We start from the raw sequence: 27513 nt of genomic DNA on the forward strand, positions 1-27513 counted from the left end.
TGTTCACTTGGCTTTTAATTGCAGGCTCAATGAACTGTCACTGGAGGGAATAGATCTTACGGAGGATGGACATAGCTCAGGCCTCATTGGAATGGACAAATGAACCTGGAGAAAGACAGTCAAATCTGTGCAGACATTAAAGTTCACTTGAACGTGCTGCATCCCTGAGCCAAAGATAGGACAAATATGCAGCAATTCTTGAGGACAGAAGAGTGGTTTTTAAGGTTCTCCAAGAATGAATCCCATGGAACCGAGATGGCCAGTTGTCAAACTGAGACTTTGTTCTTTGGACGGTGTACCCAGCAAGGGTATTGGCCTTTTATATGTTTCCATTTGTCTTTAATACATGTCTGTTGATGAGGACGTGGGCACAAATGTTTGACACCTTGTCGAGGCGATTTTGGATACCTGCCTAGAAGCACGGGCACAGTTGCGGCTGCTTCATACATCTTGCAACCCATCCCATTCCCCGGCTCCGTGATCACGGCAGAGTGGTTCCTTGTTGACCTGTCCGTTTCCTCTGTGACATCATAACCCATGAAAAGACCGGAGCATATTAACTTGGCTTTGTTAAAGTCAAAGAAACAGATCAAATGTGGAGTCAGATTTGTTCTTTCCTATTTCAGTAGTACCATGGAGATGGCAGTTTGGGCAGCTTTTTGTAGTGTCCTTGAGGCTTTCTCTCTCAGCTTCTTTGCGCCTCAATTGAAAACCCTTCATTGCTGTCTGGCCTGCTGGTAATGCACACTGCCTGTTTTGCCCTGAAGATATATTCTGTTTATAAACTCACCTCTACTCCTTGGAAAACAACACAAGAAAAACTCAGTTGGTTTTCCACCAGTCATGGGCAGGGGTGAGGTATACCATGTTATTATTTCATAAAATAGTAGTAATAATAGTAATAGTAATAGTACTAGAAATAATAATAGTATAATAATAATAATAATAATTATTATTGTTATTATAATAAAAGAAGTCTTAAAACAGGACTGAGCACATTGGAGAGAGTCAATAAATGCTTTCTGGCTTAAATCAAAAGTGATGACTTAGTGATTCCATGGCTGCTGTATTTGCTAAGCTAGTTACTCCTTTGCTCCATTACACATTATTTTAACTGAAAAAGAAATGCAAGCAAAAGGTTAAAAAAAAAAACTCAAACAGAGCACAAAAATACACAAGTGAAAGAAGTTTTCCCTCATCCTCTGTTCTTTCAGCCCTGTCTGGAGATGCCACTGTTTACTATCTTTTGGGTGCTTTTCCAGATATGCTTTGCACATTCCCACCTATGTATGTAAATTCCTTTAAAATTTTAGTTATTTTTAACTTAAAGAGATTTAAATCCTCAAGTGGCTTCTGCCCGGGTAATAGAACAGAACAAATCTGACTCCATATTAGATCTGTTCTTTGAATTTAACCCTATGCTCTGTCTCCTAGGCTTCATCTTGCTTGTAAAAAATTGTTGCCTAGAGCCTGAAATACACAGGAGAGCTTATTCTGAAGCTCTGACCTTTAAGGATATTTAACATTTTTTCATTCATTAAAAGATAGCAAATTGCAGAATAGAAAATAACGTTTGTTTTGTTGGAGATTTACAGGGATCTGACCCACGCAGATAGCTGTAAGAACAAAGGATTCTAACAAGAAGGAATTCCTACACTAAGAAGTTTGCAACAACCAAGCGCGTAGGAAAGGAGCCTGAATTGTGACTTGGGGAGATGGTTTTCCAGAACATTAGTTTGCCAACTAGGTCTACAGAAACTTGCTATTCCAAGCCCCAACATCTGGTTTCCAAACTTATTGGCCTGTCCTGCACTGAGGAGAATGAATTTGGACTTGGTAACACTCCTATCTACCTAGAAAGCAGGGCACTGGAGCTGAGTGTTATGGAAACAGGCCAGCCAAGAAACAAGCACCAATCGGAGTGCTGGAGTACTCAGAATTTTTATGCCGGCGGGCTCAGAGGGGCTTCTGCTCCGAATTTCTGAGCACCTCCAAGACGTGCACATGAGGTTTTAAAGACTTCAATACAAGTAAGGGGATATTAGCCAATAAGACTCAAAGAACAAAATGCAAGGAATCAGTACACTGGAGCTTATCAATTTGTAATAGTTCACATTACTGACACTTGTTGAGCTTGGAATTACGAGTTAGGTTGTTAGCCCAATAAACTGACACTAAACTTCAGATTTACGAGATAGCCCAGCAGAACTTAGATCAGTAAATCGACACTTATCACACTTAGATTTGTGACTTAGCTTGTTAGCCCAGCTGGACTTTTCCTTCACATGAGGACAGCTCTCCCACCCCCAGGAAACCACTGTGAGCCCTTGATGTTTCCACTAGGTTGGGGTATGGTTTACCCAGGAGGGATGGGGACTATGCACCAACACTCAGGCAGTCTGCTCTGTCTGGGGCTCTGATCTTGTACCACACCTCTCCCCGCCAGCCCAACACCTCGGACAGTGGAGCTAAGGCAGTGATCCTTCCTGCCTGTTTCCCAGCGTGTAAAAGGGGAATATGTGCTCTTCCCAAGGAAGTTCTGAGCGACAACACCTGCGGGTGCTTGGTTCTCAGAGCAACAGAAAACCCAGCTCCGCATGGGGGCAACGGGTGTGATCCCCGTAGTGTTTCTGCAGAAGCATCTGATGGAGGGCTGGATCAGGGAGGTAAAACATGAGCTGCGGGACTTGAACGGTTACAGAAGGGTACAGAGGTAGGTCTGCCATCTCAGGGTGCCCTAGAGGTAAAGCTTTTTCTCTCCAACTCCGCTACGACACTCCCCTATCCAGACCCATCCCTTCTCTGCTCTTCCTGTCCATCTGTATCCCCCCACTTTTCCCCTCTTCTCCACCCGCTCCCATCTTCTCCCTCCCTCGCTGTCCCACCTTCTCTCGCAGAATGCAGAGAGGATCCATGTCCCTCCTGCGCATGCGCTGTCGGTGCCTGGTGGTCCCCTGGTTCGAAGCTCCATGTCCGAGCCGGGGATTGGCCCCAAATGCTTCTCAACTCTGTCGCCCGTTAGGCCTTTGGTTCCTGCCTGGGGCCGGGGCTTCTGGCTGTGGAAGTGCAAGGTGGGGGGCTCCAGGGAAAGGGTTCAGGCGGCTTCGGGAGGGTGATCCGCCTTTCACAGCCCCCAAGGGCGCCAGTCAGCCCGTGTTCAGCTGAATTTCTCTGGCCAGACCCTTCTGACAGCACCACCTGCCCCGGCGCCCCGGCCACAGCTGTCCAGGTCCAGGTGTGCGCCTGCCACCTCTCACGCAGCCGGGATCCCCTCAGTCCACGGCTGGCGTCCCCTTCCCCTCTCCCGCCCGCGAGTCCTCTCCTCCCGGGCTTCCTCTCCTCGGCCGCCTGCCCGTCCCCACCAATGGGCGGGCTGTTTCCCGGGCGGGCGTGGTCTGCGGACCTGGACGGGAGCGGGCGGCTTATGCTGGTGCTGGGGCTGGCCTCCGAGCGGGGCTGCAGCCCGCACCCCCCCTTTCCCTCCCCCCTAGGGCTGCCCTCCTTTTCCTTTCACCCTCCCTCAGGACCAGCTCAGTGGCGTGTGTGCTGCTCCCCGGACTGAGAGCCTCTGGCTGTAGCGCCCAGCTTCACCTGGTGGAGTCGGGAAAAGGGAGCATCAGTGCTGAGCAAGCTTCTGTCTCCTCCCTCAGTGTTTCTGCCGCAGGTAAGTATCTTGAACACTTTCAGGTGTTATGATGGCGGTGCTTGTTGATGTCACGTGTTTTTATAGTGAGAGGGATTAACAGTGGTGAAAGCAGGGCTTGGTTCTGTTAAAAATGAGCTGAAGGCATGAAGCTGTGATATCCTCCTTCCTTCCCTCTCCAAGGGTGAAACGTGTGACAGTCAATTTTAAAAAGATAGTTACAGTCCCTAGCTAGCCCAGCCCAGCTAGTGTGTGTTAACAGGAACAGCATCACCAGAGGCCTTGGAGACCCAGGGATATTGCAGTCCTAAAGAACTCCTGGCACAGTTTTGTTTGTATTGGTTTTTTGTTTTTCTTAAATTGTGGGACAGACTAGTGGTATAAAAAGAAAAATATTTGTCAAGAAATATTTTTTCATATAACAGCGTTATTGTGATATAGTTCACACACCATGAATTCCATCCATTTAAATGGTAAAATTCAGCAGCTTTTAGCATATTCACAGTTGTGCAACCATTATTATTCCAGAACGTTTTTATCACTTCAGAAAGAGCAGTGGAAATTAATGACCTATCCACCCCTCCCCAGTGGTGGTTCTAAAGAAATTTCTTGGCTAATCTTGACCATAAATTCACTTGTTACATTCCAAGAAAAATCTGGTAGGAATTCTAATCAGAATTGCAATGAATCTGTCTATCAAAACAGGAAGAATTAACGTCTTTATGGCACAAACTTCTTCTACCCATGAATATAATTCGGACCCTATATTTTCCTCTGTCCAGAGCCTGGCCCATGGGAAGTCCTCACTACTTGTTGGGCTTGTGAATGATGAGATTCTATACATCGTTAGTTGCAGCTGTAGCCTTTCACAGAAGAGAAAAGAAACCTCAGTGAAGCAAGTGACTCTCTGATGGTCAGAAAGAGTGACAGCCATTGCTGGAGTGATCCAGTGGACTTGGTGTTTACAACCAGAATTCTCCACCACCTACAGCTAAGGGGATTAGAGTGTTCTTTTATTTTTTCTTAATGGCGTTGCTTTTATTTTTACTTATTTTTTAAATTATTTTTTATTTAAGTGTAGTCAATTTACAATGTTAGTTTCAGGTGTACAGCAGAGATTCAGTTATAAACATATGCATATGTATATACATATGTTTTAGATTGTTTTTAGTATAACTCATTACAAGAAATTGAATATAGTTCCCTGTGTTATATAGCAGGTCCTTGTCATTTATTTTATATTTACTAATTTGTATCTGTTAATCCCTCCTTTCCTGCCTGCTAAATACAGTTTGCTTTCTATGTCCATGAGTCCATTTATAGGAGCACCATTTTTCCTAGTAATATATGCTCTTTGGCTGCTTTCAGTTTCAGTAATTCCAACTTATCTGTGGGCGCTTTTCTTCTGGTTGCCTTTATGTGGTTTGCACACGTGGTAATAGAGATCTTTATTTGGGAGAACTCCAGGTCTCGTGTAGTCCCTGGTACAGAATGCCCACTGAATTGATGATTGAACTGGGAAAAAAGCACAGTAAATGCTGGAATTTCCACTATGGTTGAGAAGTCCAGGTTTCAATAACCTGTTTAGACAACCTTAATATTGGCTGCACCCATACTGGGTAATTTGGTGGAAATTCATGGTATGGTGGTGTAGAGACGGGGCCTTATATTCTTCTTCTCTTTCTATTTTCTAACACTCATTCTCCTGGGCCTTCCAGATCCTCCCCCAGAAGTGCCCAGGGCTGGCTTGGTGCTGCACTGAGGCAATATTTGTTAATAACGCCCTTTCCTCTTCTCCTCTGAGCCTCCGTTTCTTTCTGTGCACAATGAGCGCTTAGACTAGATAAATACTTTTCAGTTTCTTTTAAAGCCATGTTTCCTTTGAGAAACAGAAAATGCAAATATCTCCTCTCAACCCAACCCTTTAGATTTTGGTATGTCCTCCAAGGAGTGACATAGCTCTTTGTGAAAACTTGATGTGATTTTGATTGCAGGTGACACAGAAAAGACTCTTCAGAGATTTATTGCAGGGAGAGGGCAGGAAAGAGGCAGTATGTGACACTTTCTAGTGTGAGCAACGGAGCAGGGACTTGGATTTAAATACGGTGTCTGACGTGGCCTCTCTCTAATCTTGTAGAATGTGATAAACTTCTCTACCTCAGTTTCTTGATGTGTCAAGTTGGGGTGATAATATTTTAAGGCTTCTGTGAAACATTATACAAATAAGACATTTGCGTCTCGGTAGAAACAAGATCTGCTAGGGATTCAGGGATTTGTTTAAAAAAAATTCTTGTCCATAGCACTCTGTCTGTTCCTGGAGGGTGAGGGTGAGTCTAAAGTCCATTGTGGGACAGGTGGCCCATATTTCTCCGTGTCCCAGTTTACCCCCTACTCCCCAGTCCTCTTCCTCAGTCCAGTATGAAGTTCCCTAGTAGATTTACACAGAGGTCTTGTGGAAATGGCTTTTCATTTTATTGTTTCACCAAGAAGGGCTGCCATCATGATCTCTGTGGTCAGGTTTTGAAGGGCTGCCATCATGATATCTGGTAAGAATTCTATGCAATTTGGAGTTCCAATTTAATGAAAAGAAAAAAATTACAAATAGAAAATTAGAACAAGGGTGGTGACAGGGGCTCTTTTAAGTGGACACCATTAGCTTTGTTAGCTTCAGGTGCTGTGGCCTGTTGCCACGAGGACCCATCCTCTTGCTCTGAAGTTGGAGGGACTAGTGGGCTCAGTGGGAATGTTAACTGAGTGTATCTCATGGGCTGGGCATTGTCCTATTTGTACTGTGTGTTCCTTATTTGAGACAGTGAGCTCACCTAACCTCGATAACCTCTTTAAAATATTAGACTTTTAATTTTGAGATGTAATGTAGATTCCCATGTGGTAGTAAGAGATTATATGGAGAGGGCCTATGGGCCCTTTGCCCAGTTTTCTTAATGGTTCCATCTTGCAGTGTTGGGGTACAATTCATTACTGACTCACTAACAATTTGAGGTTTGTGTTATTGCCCTTATTTCTATTCACGATTAAACTGGGGCTTCGAGAAGCACACAGGCCTGTCCAGGTCACCCACATTGTTAATGCAGAGTCGGGTGAACGTGGGCTTGGGATTTCCAGGCAGTACCATTATGATGGTTTGTGGCAGGGAGCAGCATTCACTTTGCTTGTTTATTCATTCATTCAACAAACATTTATTGAGTAAACTCTGTGGGTCAGATGCTTTCATAGAGTTATCTGATTCTTCAGCAGTACTGAGAATCAGGTAATGTTTATATTTTTTAATCTGAGAAAATTAGCTCTGAGAGGTTATAACCCCCCCAAAGGAAGTATAACTCATAAAGGAGGGATAGAACATGTGTACAGTCACCTCCTTTTATGCAGGTGGTACCCTATGCATTTTACATTTTCAAACATCCGTAATCCAGATATATTCTTGTAAGGCAAGGCTTTTTTTTTTAATTGAAGTATTGTCAAGTTTACAATGTTGTGTCAATTGCAAGGTGTTTTTTGATTTTTGAATTAAAAAATACTTTTTCAGCTGGGTAATTAGGTGTATTTACTTGTTTCATTTTTAAAATGAGGTACTGGGGTTTGAACCCAGGACCTCGTACATGCTAAGCATATGCTCTACCAATGAACAGTACCCTCTACCCCAAGGCAAGTTTTCTTATCCATTATTATGAAGCTTAGGAGTTCAAATAAATTGAATAGGAATCCAGATCTTTTGATCCTACTGTGGTCCTTTTCTTTATATTCTGCTGAAGGGGGTTGGGGAAGCATTTCCTTTGTTCATTTCTTTATTCAGCATTTTTGAGCAGTGACTTTGCATCAGGGCCTTGCTAGGTGCTTGGAAATAGAAAATAAGAAATGACCTTTCTCTGCAGAGGCAGGAAGCCTAGACCAAAAGCTGGGTAATGTGATCAAGCTACAGTAGCCATATGCAGACTCTGAGGACAAACTGTACCCTTGGATTTGCTTTGGCTTCCCTTGTCTTCTGGCAGGTACACACCAGGTCACCGCAACCCAGATGGGCCCGTAGCACACAGCAGAGAATGTACCTCGATCTCCTCTCCCCTCTCGGCAGGGCCTGCAACATGAGCATCCCTGACTACGTGCAGTGTGCTGAGGACCACCAGACTCGTCCCGTTGTGGTCCAATCCATAGAGATCATCTCAGAGGAGAATTTCTTTTGCATCTATCAGCTACTCACCTCGGTTAGCCATATCAGCCCTTGTGGCTCCCAGTGGACACTCTGTATCCACTACAGGCACCGCTATGTGCCCGAGAATCGGTGGAGCGTCTTCCAGAAACACCCCAAGGTCGTGGGCCTTGTCGCCATTACCGAATGTCTCTCTGCCAAGGCCTTCGAGAAGCTCCACATGCAGAGGAGCTGTATGGCGCATCGCTTAATGACTCTCAGCTTTTTGTCTTTGTGCAGCATGGGGAGGTAGCCGAGCAGACGCGCACCGACGTTGCCTTCAATCTAAGAGTACTGCAGGGTGGTGGAGAAGAGGATCGAGGACTTCACTGAGTCACTCTTCATCTTGCTCAAGTCCAAGTGGCTGGATGGTGGCCCCAAGAATTCTGGGGACAAGATCCCCCTCCCCTGCATCCCGTTTGAGAAGGAGGACTTCATGGGACTGGACACAGACAGCAGGTAAGTTTACCTGGAAGCCAGTCCACCTTGGCTGTGTGCTGGATTGCTTCCCTACATCCAGAAAGGGATCAGCAAGGAAGAAGTCAATCTTGTAGCCAAGGGGGGAGGGAGGTGCAGCCCGCCGGTTTCAAGACATTTCAAAGTGAATCCGCCTTTATTTCAGAGAGATCCTTTTAGGGTTAGTGTGGACACTTACTCCCGCTTTACAGCCAGGAACATGGTGGGACCCCTGGAGTTGCTGTCCAATAAAGTAGCCAAAGCCACTGATGCTAGGAGCACTGGGGAGGAGGCTGGACTCAGCTGAGATGTGCTGTAGGTCAAATGCACATCAGACGCTGAGGCTTGTCTAGTAAAAGTACATAAACTATCTCTTTACTTCCTATATTGATTACATGTCAAAATAATAGCATTTTACATACAGTAGATTAAGTAAGATCTGTTCTTAAAATCACATTCTAGTATTTGTTTTTTGTTTGTTGGTTTGTTTCTTTGTTTCAAATTTTAAACGTGGCAACTGGGAAACTTTCTTTACATGGCTCTCATTTCATTTCTGTTGGGCAGCCTGTCCTGGTACATGCTCATCCCTTTGCTTATAGATGAGATGCTGAGCCCCGAGAGGCAGAACGAGGCGCTGGTTGAGCTGCGGCTGGAGCCGCTGTCACCTGCCTCCCAGGCCCAGCACCTTTTCAGCTCAGGCCGTCTCTTCCTGCCCGACAGCCACCATGCCAAGTTAGGACATCAGAAAAACCGCCAGGGACTTCCTAATGAACTCCTTATGCAGGGAAATGTGTATCACGGTGTATGGGACAGAGCAGGGAAATGTTCATTCCCACTTTGTCCCTGTGATTAAGTCAATGGCCCCACTGTGCCTCGGAAGTACAGATGAGCTCTTCTGGGCTGCCTACCCCCCACCTTCTGCTCTGTTTCCCCATATATCTATCGTGTTGTCCCTCGGGCTGAAGAGGGTGAGATGCCTTTGCCGAGACGTGGTCCCCCTTTGCTGGGGTGAGTGAGGGAAGCTGTGTCCCCCCGGCCTACGGCCTCGGTCCTTGAGTCTGGAGAGGGCTCATGGTGGTCCCACAGGTGGCGGTCAGAAGACCTGGCATGTGCTACCGGGCCCGCTTTGGAGGTGGTGCTCTGTGATTCTTGAACTTACCTAAGATCAGATCCTACTTTCTGGTTGTTGGTAAGTTGGAGGAGAAGATGCTAGAGAATTAATAAAAAGAATGTCTAGACCAGCCCTGTGAGTGAGAAGCACAGGGGACACTAGTCCCACCTGCGAGAGCCCACCTAGCAGGCTCTGGATGAATTTTCTGTTCCTCCCCGGAAATACCTCTATGGCTTAAGGAAGAGGAGAGGCATGTCGTGGCCATGATCTGTACTTGTCCTCACAGGGCCCTGTGATCTACATGCTCGCACTCTCCATCTGCTTCTTGGAGATGAGTTGACATGTTTAGGAGCCTGGGCACTGCTGAGGGCATAGCTCCCAGCACCGTGCTACACAGAGTCTGGCTCTGTTCACCTCACCTGTCAACTCCTGCTGAGGCCCCAGACATTAGTCAAGGTAGGTGCATCAGCGAAACCTAAGCAGGGACCACCTTCTCCCCCTGGACAGAGTGGTGAGTGAGCAGTGGAAGCCTGGAGCCCTGCCCCAGCCCCCACGCCAGTGCCACTTCTTTTGTCATAGGAGGCACTGGTGACATTTTTGCTCAACAAATGCTTGTCTCTGAGTCTGCATACCCACCAGAGTATGCCAGCTTGTTTTTGCCTTTTGAAGTCTGCCCTTGGGACTTGGCGGAGTAGCCGGATGTGTACTTAGCCCACAGTGGTTCAGCGCATTAAACCTGACTCCTTGTGGGTCTGTCTATTGTGGTACCATAAGGGCTCAGCCAGCATCTGAACGTCATTGAGATAACGCGGCCAGTGAGCTAGGGTCAAGTACATTCTCCTCCAGTCACTTTTACTCCATTGTTTCTTTTACTATTCCACAGTCATTAATTTTTTAAACAATGCTTTGGTGCAGGAGCAGAGCCTCATTCTCTCCTGCTACTCTTGGTGGAAGTGAGTAAAACGGTCCAGACTGAAATGCGACAACAATTTGTAGCTCAAAAGCTGCCTAGACGCTTGTAGGTCGAATTTTGGTTAGGGGAGCTGAACACGTTGTGGTCCCCCGGCAGCGCCGCTCCCCTCAGGCCCCTGCTTTCCCTTGATCAGGAGGTGAGGTTGGGCCTCACCATCCGCGTGTCCCTGGCCTCACACACTCACATAAATTCTTGTACATGCAGTCAAAATCATTTTTGTTCTTGTGTGATTCTAATTTTCTCTTGTTCCTCTTTTCCTTTTTCTTTACTCCTTTTTCACTTGTACTGCCCAGTGAGCATGTTGTTGCTTCTGAAAATGTGGGCTGTGCACATCCTGCATTGGAAATAGCCAGATTGCCCTCCGTACAGTCTCCATCACTTTAAAAAGCAACAACTTAACAGCTGTTTTGATCCATCTATTATCTTAGTCATTTTTTATTTTCTAATTTTTTGGAATATTTGTTTGTTAGCTCATCACCCACTGGTGTTTGATACCTGTTGAAATCCTTGCTTTTGAGGAACATGTTTGGTCCTCCTTTTATTTGGTGACAAATGCGCCCTTATTAAATTTGTTTGATTGTTTTGAAGAAGTAAGATGCGAATTGATTTTGTCGGGTGCTCAGGGATCCTTTTCATGGAGTATTTAAACTTGTAAGGTCAAACTCTGCAGCATTTTGCTCGATTCCTGCTTTTACACAAACGTGCTCGGCACGCGGTTCCTGGCTGTCGCTGTGTGACGTGCGTGACGGCGCTTCCTGGCTGGCGGTCACTGGTGAGGAAGTGGCCGCCACGGAGGTGACAGCTGCAGGGGACGCTGTTGGAGGAAGCGGTCACCGTTTGGTTCTTTAATTTTTTTTTTTGCATTCAACTTCCCCGTGCCATTTACTTTACTTTGCCTTCATAAAGGGGCAGAATTGGGTCTAAAATCCATGACACTATTTGTTCCTTTACGAGGCTGGTTTTTCTGGGTATCAGGACAACATGACCTTCTCCTAAGTAGCTGGCTCACCTGGATCTGTTGGACACAGGGACAGCTAAAAGGGCCGTAGCTTCCTCTCTGCTCCAGCCAGTGGGCATTCAGAGCTGGGTCTGTGGTTTGCCTCAGCAGCCGTGCAGACCTCCCTGCCCCAGCCTTTACTTTTAACCCATGTTGGCAGTAAAGAGTTGAATCCGTTTCTGTTGCAGCTGACATCCACCACTGACACCCGTGTCGTTAGTTTGTGGTAGTCAGTCTCCAACACCCCAGACAACCGTGAAGGAAGATGATTTGGCCGACCTAGGACCCTGGATTCTCACCCTCACCATGGTTCATCTCACCCGGTGGAAGGGTGTGGCCACCACCATCATGCTGACCATGAGGCCTTGTTTCTCCTTTCATGCTCTGGTCCAAATGTGGACACTTCATTTTTCACTGAATTTGTCTCGCTTGAGACAGGCCAGAATATCTGAATGAGTCCAACACATTCTGGGTGGGGAACAGAACAGAAGTAAGTGTCGCAAGTAGATGGAGTCTAGGCTGTCCGGGTTGGCAAATGCAGGCTGGGATCTGTGATGGCTGGGCTGTACACTGGACACAGGCCTTTCCCGTGGCTCCTGAGAGCCCATGAGTTGAAGTGATAACAGCCTTGCGTGGATTCCCCCATCCTCATCTGCTCATTGGCAAGTGTGTCTGCTATTTAGGAGCTCCCCCAGACCTCGGGCCCTTCAAAGCTCAGACCATGGGAGAACCTTGAGTCCCTTCTCCTGGACATCCTGTGTGAGAATCCACTGCCTTCTGAGGTGAACAGCGGCAGGAGATGCCTCCCCATCCAGGGAGCACCCTACGGAGGACTGTTAGTGCACCATGCTGTGAGCTTGTGTGTTTCCGGCCATGGTCCCTACAGAACTACAGTTGAGATTGGCTTATTGATGGAAATAACAGGACTGATTCCAGGGCAGGGCCTGGGGGAGGGAACAGTGGAAATTGAATGTGACCTCAGACACCTCGGTGGGTGCTGGGGCTGTTACTAAAATGGGGAGTCTGGGAGATACCTGCCAGGAATGGAATTCTAGAGTAAATGGTGGACATGAGGCATTTTTAAGATGCCATTTGTCATCCAAATTAGGACTTCAAAGAGGCACTCAGGTCGATGAGCCTGGGGCTCAGGTGAAGGAGCCGGACTAGAGATACACGTTGGGAGTCGTCATTCTTAGCTGGTGTTCACAGCCTTGCATGTGAATTAGATCATCTCGAGAGCTGCAGACTGAGGCTGAGGGGGGGCAGGGCTGTGTCTTGTTTGGAGGAAAGCCCAGACCATAGAGCTTTGGTGTGTCAGTCAGTGGCGTTTGCCATTTTCAAAGCAATGCCAGTTATCCTTAAGGGGCCAGGGGCTGGGCAGGGCCAGCCAGGAAGAAATCTGAAGGGAGGGTCGTGGCCACGTGTGCGTCTTGGGAAGGTGCAGAGTCTGCAGGGTACGGGAGGGTAGACTCCTCAGATGCTAGAGTTGCAGTGAGGAATGGGGAGAAGTTAGTCACAATCACCTGTGAGGGAGGGAGGGAGGTCTAGGGAGCCCCACCTTACCGGACTCGCTTTCCCATGAACAGAAGGCAGTCAGACAGAGGATCTGAGGTGAGAAGGGATGGGCACTGGGAGGGGAGCCAACCTGGAGAATGGTGCTTGCAAAATTCTGGAATAGTCTCCCTGAAAAATAGAGTTAAAAATACCCAGACTCTTAAGAACATTGTTAGTGACTTGGGAGGAGGCAGTTGTTTTTCTGGCCTCCTAAGGGTAAGGCATGTATCCAGGGATACACAGAAGATACGGGCAGTCTGTTCCGGGGGCTTGATCGTTACCGGGGGAACAGTGCAAGTTTAAAGGGGGAAAAGGGCAGCGGAGGGAAACTAGCCAGGCCCCGTGTCAGGTACCAGTCGGCCGCCCTACTTGCGTGTTGCATTCACATCCATGCCTCCCAGGTGGGCGCTGACAGCCCCCTTTTGGGGATTGGGAAGCCTTCTCAGAGGGGTTAAAGAATTGGTCCATTTAGTGACTAGTAAATGCTGTAGCAGGATTCAAGAAGGGCCTTGTCAGAATTCAAGGGCATGTTCTCTCTACTGTTTCCAGTACTTCCCTGTTATACCTGGAATGGTGAAGTGGGTCAGTTTTGGAGCCTTTCAGAAAAAGTATGATTTAAGCGCCTCTGGACTGTTTCCCAAAGCTCAGCATTCTTTGATGGTTCTGAAGCACGCAGTGATTTTCGCCCCAGAGAGGTAACGTCTAACTCCTTTGATGATGACGTGGTTGCAAATGGTGTACAGGTGCCAAACCAGACTTTGCAGCTTCTGAAGGGAAACTCTCCAGTTCTCCCTTGGTCGGCTTTCTTCCTCGGGATGTATCTGTGCTGCAGCATAGGCCTGAGCTTTCCATATGGAGTGAGAGTTTAATATCCGATGTTAGCATAAAACGGTCAGATGAAGAAAATCGACGTTGACAATTTATTTTTGGGTTTCATTAGTCAAAATATACTATCAGTTAATGGCCCATATAGCAAATGAAATTGAGTACAGGACATTGCATTTCTTACTTTCTATTTAGAGTTCTCTTACAGAATAATGTTGCCTGCTTTGGAACATCAGCTCCACCACTCACGGCACCTATCAGTGTGTTGGTGTGATTGCATTTACAGAGTGAATCTAATCTGGGCTTCCTCAGCCCCAAACACTTCAGTGCAGAATCACGGGCTGTAGACGTCTGTTAGTCACGCAAATACTTCTAAAATTATATGATTCCAGAAAAGAAAGAAGAGAGAGAGAGAGATTGCCTTTATCAAATTTCCTTTCAGTTCTAACTGAAAACTGTTGTTGAGCAGCTCTGGTTTCCTTTGGATAAGAATATATACATTTCTTTGCATGTAACCTGGGTTTTGGGCTAGAACACCAAGTTCTTGCTGTCCACAAGCCACAAAAATAGTAGCCAAATTGCACACGTGTGAAATAGTTTATACTTTTTTCTGAGAAAGTATCCTTGAATTTGGGACTTGGGCTGTGATTTCTGCTTTTTGCTTCCCCCACCTGTCTTGTAATCTCTCACTCCTTCCCACGTGGTTCCCAAGTGTTCGTGGTCTCAAAGGAGCGGGCAAACACCCAGTTGGTCACCATGTACTGCTGCTATTGATAGAGCCCAGTCAAGACCTAAAGGACATTATCAGAGAGGACTTCCTGGAAGAAATGGGCTGTACATTCAGTTGTGAGGACAGAGTAAGAGTCAGCCAAGAGAAGAAGTCAAGAATGTGGCTCAGGTCGCAGGTGCAGCCCGGGCAGAGGCCTGGAGGCTTTTGGCGTGGGGACCCGGGGAGAGTGCCCTGTGCGGTCCAGGGTGGAGGGAGCCCCTGCTGGGTAGGACACTGGAGAGAGTCCGTGGTGTAGGGCTTTGGAAGAAGTTGAGTTTTACTAGAACTGACACAGTAGGCAGTGAAGGGTGTCAACAGAAGTGACCCTCAGGAAAGGTACTTCTGGTTTTGCTTCTGATATACTACAGACAAAAGGGTCGGGACGGGCGAGAGCAGGTATGTCTGTCCCTTTGAGATCCAACCCGTCATTCATTTATTCATAACACGTGCACTTCAGTGAGTCTAGGGGAGAGAGAGTGTAGCCACATAAATAAACAAAATGTATTTGCTTCTTGAGAGCTTAGCATTGTCAGAAGTTGACTTAGCCTAGAATGTTGTAGGAAGAGAGGAACAAATTGTGGAGGTTGGAGGGAGGGAAGGCTTCCTTGGGAAACAGTCAAAATGAACCTGGAGGCAAGTGGGAAGTAGGAGCAGGTCAGGGGGCTCCTGAGGTCACTGGGGACCTATGTACTGAGATGAGGCTGGGCGAGCAGGGTCTGGGGTGGGGCTAGAACTCTACCAGGGAGCCTCTGAACTGTTTGTAGTGGGGTTGATGTAATCAAATTGTGCTTTGGGAAGGCTGTCGTGGCTTTGTGTGTGTGTGTAGCGGGAAAGAGGTGGAGGGTGCCACCAACTGGGGGATCATTTGAAGACCATTCACAGGCTGGGATATGGGCTTCGGGGCTACTTGGGGACGGCAGGGGCAGTGTGGATGCCGGCTTTCCTTATGGGGGACTTGTTAGAGGGGCTGCCCTAGAGGCACCTTGTTGCTGGAAGAAAACTGATGGAGGCTGCCAGGTGGACATTCCTCTTCTCTCCTTCCCTGCCTAGTGTGATGATCTTAGCTCAGCCAACATTTGGAACAAAAGAGCTAATCTCCAGGGTTGCCCAGGCCTTTGTAGATCTCCTTCGAGTGAGATCTGATAGGATTTATGTTTGTGTTCAGATCTGGATGTTCACTTAGTTAGAAACGTCCTGTCATTTCGATTTCCATAGGGGTTTTTATTCCTGATAAAGATTGCTTTCTTGGTGAGAGGAAAATTATTACAGCTGTTGTCTTTTTCAAAAAAAATCATATGTTTTAAGAGCTTAATATTCAAAAGAATAGGAATATATAAAATATTTAAGGAAGTCTTTGTTGTAGTTTCTTTGCTTTCTGAGCTAATGTGGAGTTAGAGCCTTTGCATTACTTAATAGCACATCCTTGTCAGTATTTAAAGAGCTGTTAGTGAGCACCCCAGGCCCCACCTCTCAAAGAATCATTAAAGTTTGCTCTGAAATAGTGAGGTCATAAAGGTCTTGTTTTCAGAAATCAAAAGGTTTTATATACGCACCATAGCTCCATTTATAAAATAATAATAAGTTCAAAATTAAGAAAATGGAAGATAATTGATTTTTTTTAAAGCCTAAACATAAACTTTCTGGTGCTAATGTTGCAACTGGAAATTTTGAAAAGAAAAATCCTACTGCAATATCATCTACGTGGTATATATATATAAGTTTCACATTTGAAAAGTAACTGCGCAGTGGTTTTCAAAGTCAGGAGCATTCCAGCTCAGATACTGGCAGTGATGGTTGCTGGTTTTCAATGGAAGAGCCTAAATTTGCCTTCTTAGTTTTTTTTTTTTTGTACTGAGAAGGTTGAGTAGTGCTTTGCCAGGATGATTTTCGGGCAATTTGAGGGCAGATGTCGTGTTCCAGCAGTGAGATATTTCCATGCATTTTATTTTCTGGACATCACCAGGGCACATGTGGGGTTTGTGCCTGCAGGCTGGAATGCTGCAGGACTCCCTAATCCATCACCATTATGTCCTGGTGCTGCTCCGGTCAGTGAATGATTTTCTGTGACTTGGAGGTAATGTGGTCTGATGGTGATGATCAGACGTGCAGTTAAATGCTATTAATTGAAATAAGAGTAACCTAGAAACATTGCTCTAACAATACAGGATGAGGGAGGAGGATTGGCTGAGCTGCTTGCAGTGGGGTGTCTTCTCAGGTGACTCCCTCACCGTGATTCCTGCCAATATCCGCCCCAGCCCTGCACGGTAGTCCTGCCGAAGCAAGCAAGCACTTTGCTCAGAAACGCACTGAATTTCCTTGTGCCTCTGTTTGTTGGCTTTTTTTTGAAAGCACATTTTGCCCTTTGCTTAAATGCCATCCATGCTAGTCATCCCTTACACTCATTCTTCTGGACCTCGTCCATACATAGCTGCTGAATGGATGAACAGAATGTAGTATCTCCATGTAGTGGAACATTATTCACACGTAAGAGTGAATAAAAAAGAAAAAAAAAAGAGGAAAATGAAAAATGCCACCTGTTTTGGGAAGTCCACCCTGACTGTTCAACCCACACTTTTCCCTTTGAAACCCAATCACTTATGCTCCATTCTACTCTTTTTGATAGTACTTACCACCTTCTAATAATCTTTAACGTTTCCAAAAAAAATAAATAAATAAAGAGATGCTGATGCCACTTCAAATTATACAAGCCTTGCTAACAGCATGTTAATTGAAAGGAAGCAGACACAAACGGCCACATATTGTTGATTTCAGTGATCTGAAAAGCCCAGAAAAGGCACATGCAGAGGCAGAGAGCAGGTGATGGTTGGAAGGGGCTGGGTGGAGGGGGATTACGGGGTGAATGCTAGTGATAGGGGGATTCTTTTGGGCTGATGAAGTGTTCTGGAAATAGAAGGTGTTGAGGGCTGCACAACCGTGATTGTGCAGAAGACTGCTGAGCGCTGTGTCTGGGAGTGCCTGTTGTTGGGGCATCTTTATTTTGTTCACATCCTGCAATGTGAAGGGCCATCTTCTGCTGTGGTCATTCTACTCCTGTGAGTGGTGAGGGCCAGAGACTTTGTAGAGTCCTGTTTCTTTTCTCCCTCTGGCTGAGTGTAGGCAAATAAATTTAAGCCTGAGAAATTGCTCCATCTGCAGAAATGTCTTTCAGTTTTGCCTGGTGTAAAAATCTTGAGAGCTTTTAACCGTTGAGGCTAGTCTGTGGGGGTAAATAGCCTATGAAGCCTGGGTGAGCCCGGGAAGAGCCGCGCTTCCCTCCCAGACACGGGTGGGGATTTCACCCCCTTTCAGGCAGTGAAGGGCCCAGACCCGTGGGCAGACTTGACAATCGTGAATATTTACGTGTATCCGCTGCTTCATCTTGGATATTAATTTCAAGCTGAGTCAGTTTGTGGCGGCAGCCTCATCCTACAACAGGAATTTATAGTATCTGCTCTTTGAGGTGAAGACCTGACAGACTTGATTATTTAACAGTCTGCTTTGAATTGATATCTCAGATTCCTTTGTCAAAAGCAAAACAGCAGAAATACAGACGTCCTTTAATTCCAATGTGGCCTGGAACGGGTTTAGTGTCTGTGCCTCAGTGGCCTTATCTGCGGGTGGGGAAGATGATAACAGTGCTTCCCTCAGAGGAGCTGGTGAGGGAAGTGTGAGAAGCACAAATGGAGGACTTACACGAGATGCTCATAAATGACCGAATTTAGTGCTCTCCGCCTGGTGAGGCCTTAGGGGCAGAGATATCAGAACAGAGCAGTCCTAGCCGGAGCTCGATACGTGATGGTAGCTGTTATGATCAGTATCACCACTGTGGGTTATCAGGTAGTTTTAAGACTTGGTAATATGATTTCATGAATAATGTTAAAAGACTAGACATCTCAGATCCAGTTTACATAGTCCTCAAGATTTCTTCTGAGAATTGGATGGTTTCTTCCCCATCTTAAATCTGAGATGTGTCTCTAAAAATTTCCGTATTCCTCCATCCTTTTGCTTTAATTCTCTATTTCTTAAAAAACAAAGTTTTTAGATGGAGTTACTGGGGACTGAACTGAGGGCCTCATGCATGCTAAGTACATACTCTCCCAAATGAGGTATAATCTCTTCCCTGATTTTTTTTAAAATTTACATCTTAATTTTCAGAGGTTAGAGGCCTCTAATTATTTTTCTGGAGACTTGTCCATGAACCTGTAAATCTACAATTAATGGACAAAATTTGGTTTATTAAAAAAAATCTATAGAATATTCTGCAGTCCATCCAAAAGGAAATGCTCATGGACTTAGAATGTTTCTCCTTTAAGGTGATTTCTCCTGTTTGGTCGAGCTTAATTTGTTAACAGCCATCCTCATCATCATAATGACCAAACTCGCTGTGAGTGGACGCCTAACTGAGGCTAAAATGCTTTGCTCATGTTTTACTTCATAGCAAGTGTTTGATTGTAGGTATCAGTGTCTCCTTTTTTGTAGCTGAGGGATTGAGAGATGGGTCAGCTTGCCCCAAATCACACGCAGCTGGCGGTGGCTAGCTCGATGCTGGAATCCAGGCTGCACAGGATGAATTCTCAATTGCTCCTCTAATCAGCTTCCCGTTGAGTGTTTTCCCGAACTCCTGTGTGCCCATAAATGACCGATTTTAGCTATCTCAGCCTGATGAGGTCTTCAAAGGAGAGACACCAGTGAGAATGAGAGGCATAGTGGCATAAATTAAAATTGTACATTTTCACAAATGTTTTATTCTCAGGTAATGACTTTAAAGGTAATATTTTTTTAATTTAGTGCTTTGTGAGAACTAAAAACAAAACATTTAAAATAATTATTGTGCAAGAGAGAAGTGGTCTTTGAAAGTCCAACTGTTGCTAATGATGTTACTTGTTTTTTCTAGTGGTGCTTATTTACTGAAAAATTTCCAAACACTGAATTTGTTTTATGTAGTGTTAGTATGAAAGAAAACTTTGTCAGTGAGTATTGTAAGTAAAATCCTTACTCTTTTCTTTCCTGATGATGAATATCTTAGTTGTTTACATGGCTTAAGTATATTTCGTCATTTGTGAAATTTGAGTAATATGGTTTAACTTGTCTGACTGTGAGAGCTGGACGCCTTGTATACAAAGCACCGTAGAGGTGCTTAATAAAAAAGTGCTGTCACAGTGACTGATAGTTTAGAAGTATCAACTCTGAATACTAAAAAGGGTAGCTTATTTCTGATGCATATTCAATATGTATATATATGATATACATTATTATGGCTTAAAGTAACTAGGATTGTTTTTTTTTAAGTGCAGTATGAAGCTTTAATGAAATCTGTGTCATTCTAGTGAGACAGGGACTACTTAAGTTGCCTTAAGCAGACGACCTTGAAGATTATTTACAAAGAATGTGTATTCTTACAGCTCAGAATTCATGTTGCCGTGTAACTATCCATCAGACATTTAATTTCTCGGAATTCTGACCAGAACCATTAAGTTTAGAAAAATCCACATTGATTATTATCAGGGAATAAGCTCCTCTCTTTTGTGACTAAAGAAAATTTTGATTTTTTTCTGCACTCTTTTCAGGTTTTAAAATTTCAAAATTTTGATTTGACATGTCACTTTTTTAATAGAGAGAATAAAGCTCATGCTGTTTTAATATGTAAATAAATGTTTTTGTATTTCAATACCCTTCTATGATTTCCTGGCTCTTTGAGAAGTATTTTGCAAGATACTTAGATTACCTACTGTTGGAAAAATACAGACGTGACTTTTATGAATATAGGCGTAGTACAGTTCTGTTGGTTTTTACTACAGTGCAAGACATGAGACCTAGGAGAGCTTTGCTGCTGATTGCCAGGAGGACAGATCTCAGGTCTCAGTCTCCCCTGGTGTAAAATGAAGTGGCTGGACTGGATTCTTTCCTCTTCTAAGATGAGCTTCCATGAGCCTATGTCTTTTGTTTATATTTAGGAGTATTAGCAATATCAGATTAAATACTGAATACCCCTCCATCCCCCTGAAGCAAAGTGCAGTATATGCTACATAAGCTTCTAGTTATCTGATTCTCGTTTCTCATCTTACAGTCAATTTTTGTGTTGCATGTTTCCCGGCAACCTGGAAGGTCTTTTTAGCCATAGGTGGCGCTGTTGCAACTTTTTACAGTCTTAATTTTTCTGTTTGTAAAATAAGGCTTAAACAATGTGATTTTATTTTGATTCCTTTGCTTAATGCTTCAGAATAGCACAACGTCCATTATGTCTTTCTACCTGGAAAATTTTTTCTGCTTATATCATAGTTTTATTCTTTTATCTCGCTGTGAACATTTCAGACTTGCTGTGCAAACAATGGCAAAATCGGGCTTTTCTTCTAGTGTTAGAAACCAGTGAGCCGGGATATTTTAAAACAGCTAGAAGCTGCCTCTGGAGCACCATAAAGCTGAAAAGTGTGTTGAGTTCCCTGAGTATTGACCCCGCCGCTGTGTGTTAATTGGTGGGAGTTGATTTGGTACATATATGATGGGGTGTAGTTTCTTGACTTGGGTTTGCCTGCACGTGCTGACACTGAACCACGTGATCCTGAGTCAGCTCGTTCTGAGTTTTCCCCTCGTCTGTGAGAAGGGGACACTCATATCTGCTTTGTAGAATTGTGAGAATTAGTAATTATGTAACATGTTTACCACAGTGGGTATGTCAAGAGAGCTCATAAACTTTAGCTGCTGTTTTGTGTGCAGCCATCATTTTATAGTCTTTGGTAATTACAAAGAAACAAGAAAATAAGAAAAGCTGATTTTATGATGAAAGATATTTGAGGATGTTCCATAATTCCTACACCCATAATTTAGCATCAGCAGAGTCAGAACTGTTACACAGTCGCCCTGGACCAACGTTAAGCCACAGAAATTTTTGTTACTTCATATATGTTGGGGCCAAAGGGGAACCAATACTTATACACATGTTGTCTCCAGCAGCCAACTGAGAGATGACACAAGAGTAGGCAGGTGATAAATGTCTTCTTTGTTACTGATGAAGCCACGTTCTCCATGAACTTCAGGGCTGTGGATAAATGAGTGTCATGATACTGTGTCCCAGAAGTAGAGACTCACCCTGTCCCAGGTATCTCTGGGCCACAGCAAGCCTTCCCTTGAGAGAATGTGCCCCATCATGCACAGGGCTGTTCTGCAATGCAGCTGAGCATCCAGGGTGCTTCCCTAGGGTAGTCAACACTGGAGGGAAAGGAAGGGTTTCACATGCCCTGCTTGTCTCCCCGGAATCACAACTCAATCTGTTAATGTGAGGAGGGCTAGCTGTGGGCCAGGCGTCAGGGCTGTGAAGGGAGTAGCACTCTGCATGGCCCAGAGGAGTGGGGAGGAGGTATCCCTTCCATCAGTTTAAACAGGTGGTGGGATGGAACAGAAGGGTGCATCCCATGATTTTATAAAAGGAGAAATAAGAATATCCTTTGGGTATTAGTCTAGCCAGGAAACACAGAAGATGATTAGGAAGGAGACTTGTAAACCACTGTAATATTAATTTGACATTTGTTGAGCACCCAAAATGTGCTACATTCTTTTCTGAGCGTTTTACAGAAATGAATCCTTCAATCTTCTCAACAAGCGAGTAAGGAAGGTTTGATTGTTATCCCAGTTTTACAGTGTGGAAATTGAGGCACACAGAGGGTAAGTTGACCAAGGTCACAGAACTAGTAAGTGGCAGAGCAAGTATTTTAACCCTGGCTGTATGGTATTGTGGCTCCCAGAATGGGCTTTGGGTGTTTAGATGTATCTGCATCTCTCGATTTCTGTACGTCTGTGCATCAATTAGCCCAGAAAGGACAGGGAAAGGAGAGTTACACAGGTGCTCACAGTCGTGTCTCGGCAACTGTCCACGAAGAGTGCACCGTGATTAGAATTAATTGTTTTCCAGGCAGCAGATCTGTTGGTATAACAGAAATTTAGTCCATTGAATTCATCTAGAAATCCTTCCTGCTCTGCTTCTGTCCACACTTGCCATGTGACTGCCTGCCCGTGTTTGGGCCGTGGAGGAGAACATATACTCATGGTTGAACTCTGATATTGCAGTCTGGTTCATAGTTTCACATCTTCTGTTACATTAATAAGTTAAATTTCTGGTTTTCTTGCATCAGTGTCTCATGAGTTTGGTTAATGTGAAACCAGTCCATGGGAGCCCAGGGGTTATGATGGTATAAATTTTTAGCACATTGTGGCACTTCTAGCCATGCGGACATGACTGGGGGATGTACGCCTTTCTCACTGATTTCTCCCAACAGCAGGGTCCTCTCACGGATGTGAGGCTGGGAGCTCTCTGAGTAGCTCAGTCAGAGGCCAAGTCCACCAATCCGAAAATGATGAAGTACCTGGAAGTGGGTTTAATAAAAGTAAAGGGCTTCCAGGTAGTCCGATGGGCTGTTCAAGAAATTTGGTGAAAAGCTGTCCACTGTCTGTGGTTTAGCTGCTTCTTTGCTGTTGAAAAGTCTGGAGTAGATGAAGGGATTTTAAAAAGCAGAAAGGAGTGATTTCAGGTGGTACGTCCACACCGGTGAGAAGTGATGGATGACCGCCTGTGTGAGGCACAGACAGAGTCTTACAAACTTCATAAACCAGCTTCAAATGCTCTGCCATCTGAGTGCGCTTCATATGGGGTCCAGTTCATCACTGGTCACGCTGTGAGGGCAAGTAACTGACGATGGCAGAAAGGACACGGAGGCATCAAAAAGGTCTCACTCATGTTCCCTGTTTAAAGAATGTGGCACAGTGTATTATATTTGAGCTGGTTTTTCACTGAACAGTTTTTAGTGTTTTCTGGGACTCCCCAGTGCCCCAAGGTTCCATGCAGCTGGGTGTCCCCTCATTGCAGCTCCGTCAGCGCTTGCCCTGGGCTGATGTGGTGTCACGGGAAGCAGGACGGTCAGCGTCCCCGGTTCCTCTGAGCTCCGTCTCCTCATCTGCAGAGCCTGGTTTCTCATCCGTGTCTACTTAGTAGGGTTGCTGAGAATCACACGTGATGGTTATCAGGTGTGATTTCTGGTTGTCTCTGCGATTGGCAAATAGCCAATAATTGACAGAAACTCTTGTTTTTTTTATTGTAATTGTGTCTCCTAGATTGCAGTGGTTTTTAGTCTGCATTTTTTTATAACTTTACTCATTTTTAAATATGCCCTTATTTTATTTATTTTTTTTTGAGGTACTGGGGACTGAAGCCAGGACATTGTGCATGCTATGCAGGTGCTCTACAACTGAGTAATACCCACCCTCCTTTTCTGCACTTAAAAATAAATATTGCAATACACAAAATAGCTCTTAAACTCCATGATGGGACCTGGTCTCTGTATAGGCAAATGAACACGTATACTATTTCAATAAGAATAAATGCTGTTGAGACATACGTTTCTGAATCTGTTAATGTGCTTAAAAACGATCATAGCTAGTGATAAACACGAGACTTAGATCCAGGACTTTTTAGGGTATGTTTTGTCATCATGGGAAATTACATTCTACCGAGAAGGCTAATTGGGTCTCTTTGATATTTGGATGGTTTAGCAGGTGATCAAGGCTTTCCAAAGCTGACAGTTTTGTATTTTAAACTAACTACAAAGTTATCTTCTAGAAGATGGAAATCCTAAGTTTGTGAATTTCCCAGTAATCCAGGGGGTATGTGTCTGTGTCTGTGTCTGTGTGAACGTTTGTGTGTGTGATTTCAGGAATGTAGAAATAAGTTCCATATAGACTTCTGATATCTTTCTCTTCCAGTTCAAGGTTTAAGCATATACTTACACAAATAAATTGATTTTCTTTTGTCATTTGGCATATTGGCGGGAATAAGAGGTTCTCATACTTGTTTCAGAAGGGTTGGGAAGCATGAGCTTAGAAAACGGGAGGAGAAAGAGGCAGGGAGACACTTCACACTTTGTGCAGTATATGAGAAACAGTAGCTTTTCTTTTCTCTTTTCTTCTAAAGCAAACTGGCTCTGAATTGTAACACACTATTACTCAGAATTGCTTTTCTAATCAGATACAAGTGCCTCAGATTTTTCAAGGCAACATGAATGATGAAATGTGTTTTAGCATTTATCTTTAAAAGTAGTTTTATTTCTCAAGTAAAAGACTATAGCCTGTTTCTTCCAGCGTCTCAAGAAATTCTCATTGATCTATGTACATGTTCTATGTGCTTATTTTCTTTTTTTTTTTAAGTGCTTGTTTCATTGTGGTGTGAATGAATGTTTAAAATTTCTGGATTTTGATCTTTAGAAAATGCTGATTTATCATAACTGTTAAAAACCTGATTGTTCTTTGGTCCTTGTTTGGTGGGGCACCCTATTGATTACTCTTGTCTGTTAAAGAGAGAAATTCTTCCTCTAGCCTGCAGATCATTAAGTGTATGGTTTGCAGTATGCCTTTAAATTTCATTGAATGCATTGAACATGATTGTCCAGTGAATTTTGAGTTGACTCATAGTAATGACTTTGCTTTGATTCTGTGGCTTTTGCTCCTCTCCACAAGAGCTTGAATTCTCTGTTGCATTTTGTATACGTGTTCTTCACAGTGGAAGAAATTTTGCATTTTTTACAGAGGTGGTTTTTCCTAACACCTCTGAATGCCTTCTGTAATTGATACAACAAAAATCTGTTATTTCAATGCTTAATTATTTCATACACTAGTTTTTGGCTTAATCAGAAACAATGACAGAGTGATAATAAAAAATAGGAAAACTTTCCTTCCTTTGAAGAATAGAAATCAGGTGGTCAGGCTCTCCCATGCTTTGGGCCTGACACACTTAATCTCATGTCATTGTGTATCATGATTCGGAGATGGAGTTGCTTCAGGTTTGTTGATTTTTGTTTTAACATTTGTGTTGAATTCTTTCTCCAGGCTTATGTATCCTGTTGGGTTTGTTGAAACTGTAGAAGGGAAACAAAAGCTTTTTTTGGTTTCCGGAGGCCTGAGTTGCTGATGATAAGGGTTGAGGGTGGGCTGAGGAACAGAGTGACACTCCCTCTGCTCCCAGCTGAAATTGATGAACAATGAAATCAATTAAGTGTATCGGTATTTGACCAATAGAAGTTAGTGAGCCCAAACTGGCTAGTTATGCCCAAAGAAAGTACTGAATTCACCTGCAGAATTAGGTGCTTTACCAAGAAGAAGCAGCTTAGAGCAATCAGAAAAATCAGTCCTATGATGAGATATAAAGTAAATATAATATCTTTTATTTCTGAAACTTTTCTACGTTAAGTTGTGTAGAGCTAAAATTAAGTTTCAAGCACCAGGAGTTAACAGTGTGGGTGGTTCTGTATGATCATTATTCAGGAATGTGCCTAGACTCTGCTAGAGTGGCTGAAGCTGGCAGGAAAAGACCCAGAGCCAGGATTTGTCACCTTAGGGTGTCCTCCATAATGGTTCCATGTGGGAGCCCATGATTGGGTTAACAAATTGTAACAGACCCCAGCCGCCTGTCAAATTTAAGAAGAAAACGTATGCTTAGTAACTGCTTTGCAAGCAAGTGCCTGTGCATCCTCACTCCTGTCTCCTTGCCTTAAAAAGCAGAGATAATGCTTTGCTTGCGTAGATGATGTTTTAGATAGCACTCTGCTCATCGCAAAGCAATGACCCAGGCCCACAGCTATAAAGGCTGGGCTTGTGTGCAGTTAGATACTCTATTATCCCCCAAGCAAGGACCTAGCTGGTCTGGTGGTCTGCTTTGTAATTCACATGTCTAAAGAATGTATCTTATTCCCCTCACCCCATGACTTCCCTAAAGATACACTAAGCCTTTGTACTCATGGTGGATTCTACAATCTCTGTCTCATCCTTCTTTCCCCAAGTTCCTGCTTACTATCACACAACTGTTAATGACGTTTTCCTTTGATTATACACAATAAATATGGGATCATTTGAGAGGCTCGTGGAGTTGGGTCCCTACGCCCTCTCTCTTTCGTGACTTTTTCCACAGAGTCTTGAGTATTCATTCCCTGTACGTAAGACTTCTGCCAGCCAGAACCCACAGTTCCAGGTGAGAAGGAAGCAGGCTTTATCTCTCCTACCCGAGGGAGAGAGAGTAGAAAATTGAGATCTGCTCTTCCGTGGTCCCTTCCTGCCCCAGGTCTGCTCCAGTTCACCTGCAGCCTTCTGGCCTCTGCTCACACTGCCTCTGTCCCAGGACTGACAGCAGCCTTTTCTTCCCTGGTAAACATTTCCTGTGCCTTTTAGAAGTTGGTCTCTTCTCTGCAATACAACCCTGGCAGATGTGATGGTGGTAAACGTGCTGGAGGGCAGTCACTTGGGGACTGCCAGGAGCCATGCTGATTCTCCTGAGTCTCTCATTCGGGGTTACAGAACTGTCGAGCAGCAGAGGAAGCCCTTTAACGTGAGGCCAGCTCAGCATTGCATCACTTTCATTTTATTTTTGAATTTTCAGTGGAGAAATTATTTGTAGCAAACTGTTCCAGATTTTGGCTGCCTGCTTTCCTCACCACCATTTCCTTGTTGGCTCTGGTGCTTGTTGTAAGAACCAGGTTTCTTCTCTGGTTATTTCTAGCAGCTGGGCTTGCCGAATCCTTGATCTGCATTTGAAGCAGAATGCTTCTTCGTGATGTCAAGCTGATTTTCCTATTTCTGAATATTTCGTGTACACTCAGCAACTCTTTCAAGTGAAATGCTCTTGTCCAATTCTGTTAACCCATATTTGCCGATCTCCTGCTTTCATGCTGAGGGCAGTTTCTTCTTCCTGTAATAAAAGTTAGCAATTTGCATTTACTATTTGAAGGTTCTGGCCCTAGGTGCTTTTGTCCTTAACAGTTTTAATACAATTCACCCATTAAAATGTGCAGCGGTTTTTACTCAAAGCCCAGAATTGTGCATCGCAGTCAATCTTAGAATATTTTCATCCCCCAACAGGAAGCCCTGTATGCACAAGCAGTCATTCCCATCTTCCTCATCCTCCCCCAGCCCCAGGCAGCCATTGTTCTCTCTCTATGGATTTGCCTG

The 27513-nt window shown here is 44.5% G+C and overlaps 1 protein-coding gene across 2 annotated transcripts in view; it reads left to right on the plus strand.

Moving 5' to 3' along the window:
* Positions 1 to 27513, plus strand: part of LOC140694718 (uncharacterized) — a 204121-nt gene that overhangs the window by 31818 nt on the left and 144790 nt on the right. The window contains exons 1-3 of one of the 2 annotated variants that reach the window (XM_072957828.1): positions 2319 to 2713; positions 3525 to 3664; positions 8088 to 8306. In XM_072957828.1, the coding sequence (XP_072813929.1) occupies positions 2598 to 2713; positions 3525 to 3664; positions 8088 to 8306 (475 nt within the window). In that variant the 5' untranslated portion in view covers positions 2319 to 2597. Of the gene's footprint in view, positions 1 to 24; positions 2714 to 3524; positions 3665 to 8087; positions 8307 to 27513 lie in introns of those variants that run through there. The other variant, XR_012070316.1, reaches the window with a different exon arrangement.

Source organism: Vicugna pacos, unplaced genomic scaffold (genome assembly GCF_048564905.1).
Source record: "Vicugna pacos unplaced genomic scaffold, VicPac4 scaffold_103, whole genome shotgun sequence".
NCBI classification, from domain to species: Eukaryota; Metazoa; Chordata; class Mammalia; order Artiodactyla; family Camelidae; genus Vicugna; species Vicugna pacos.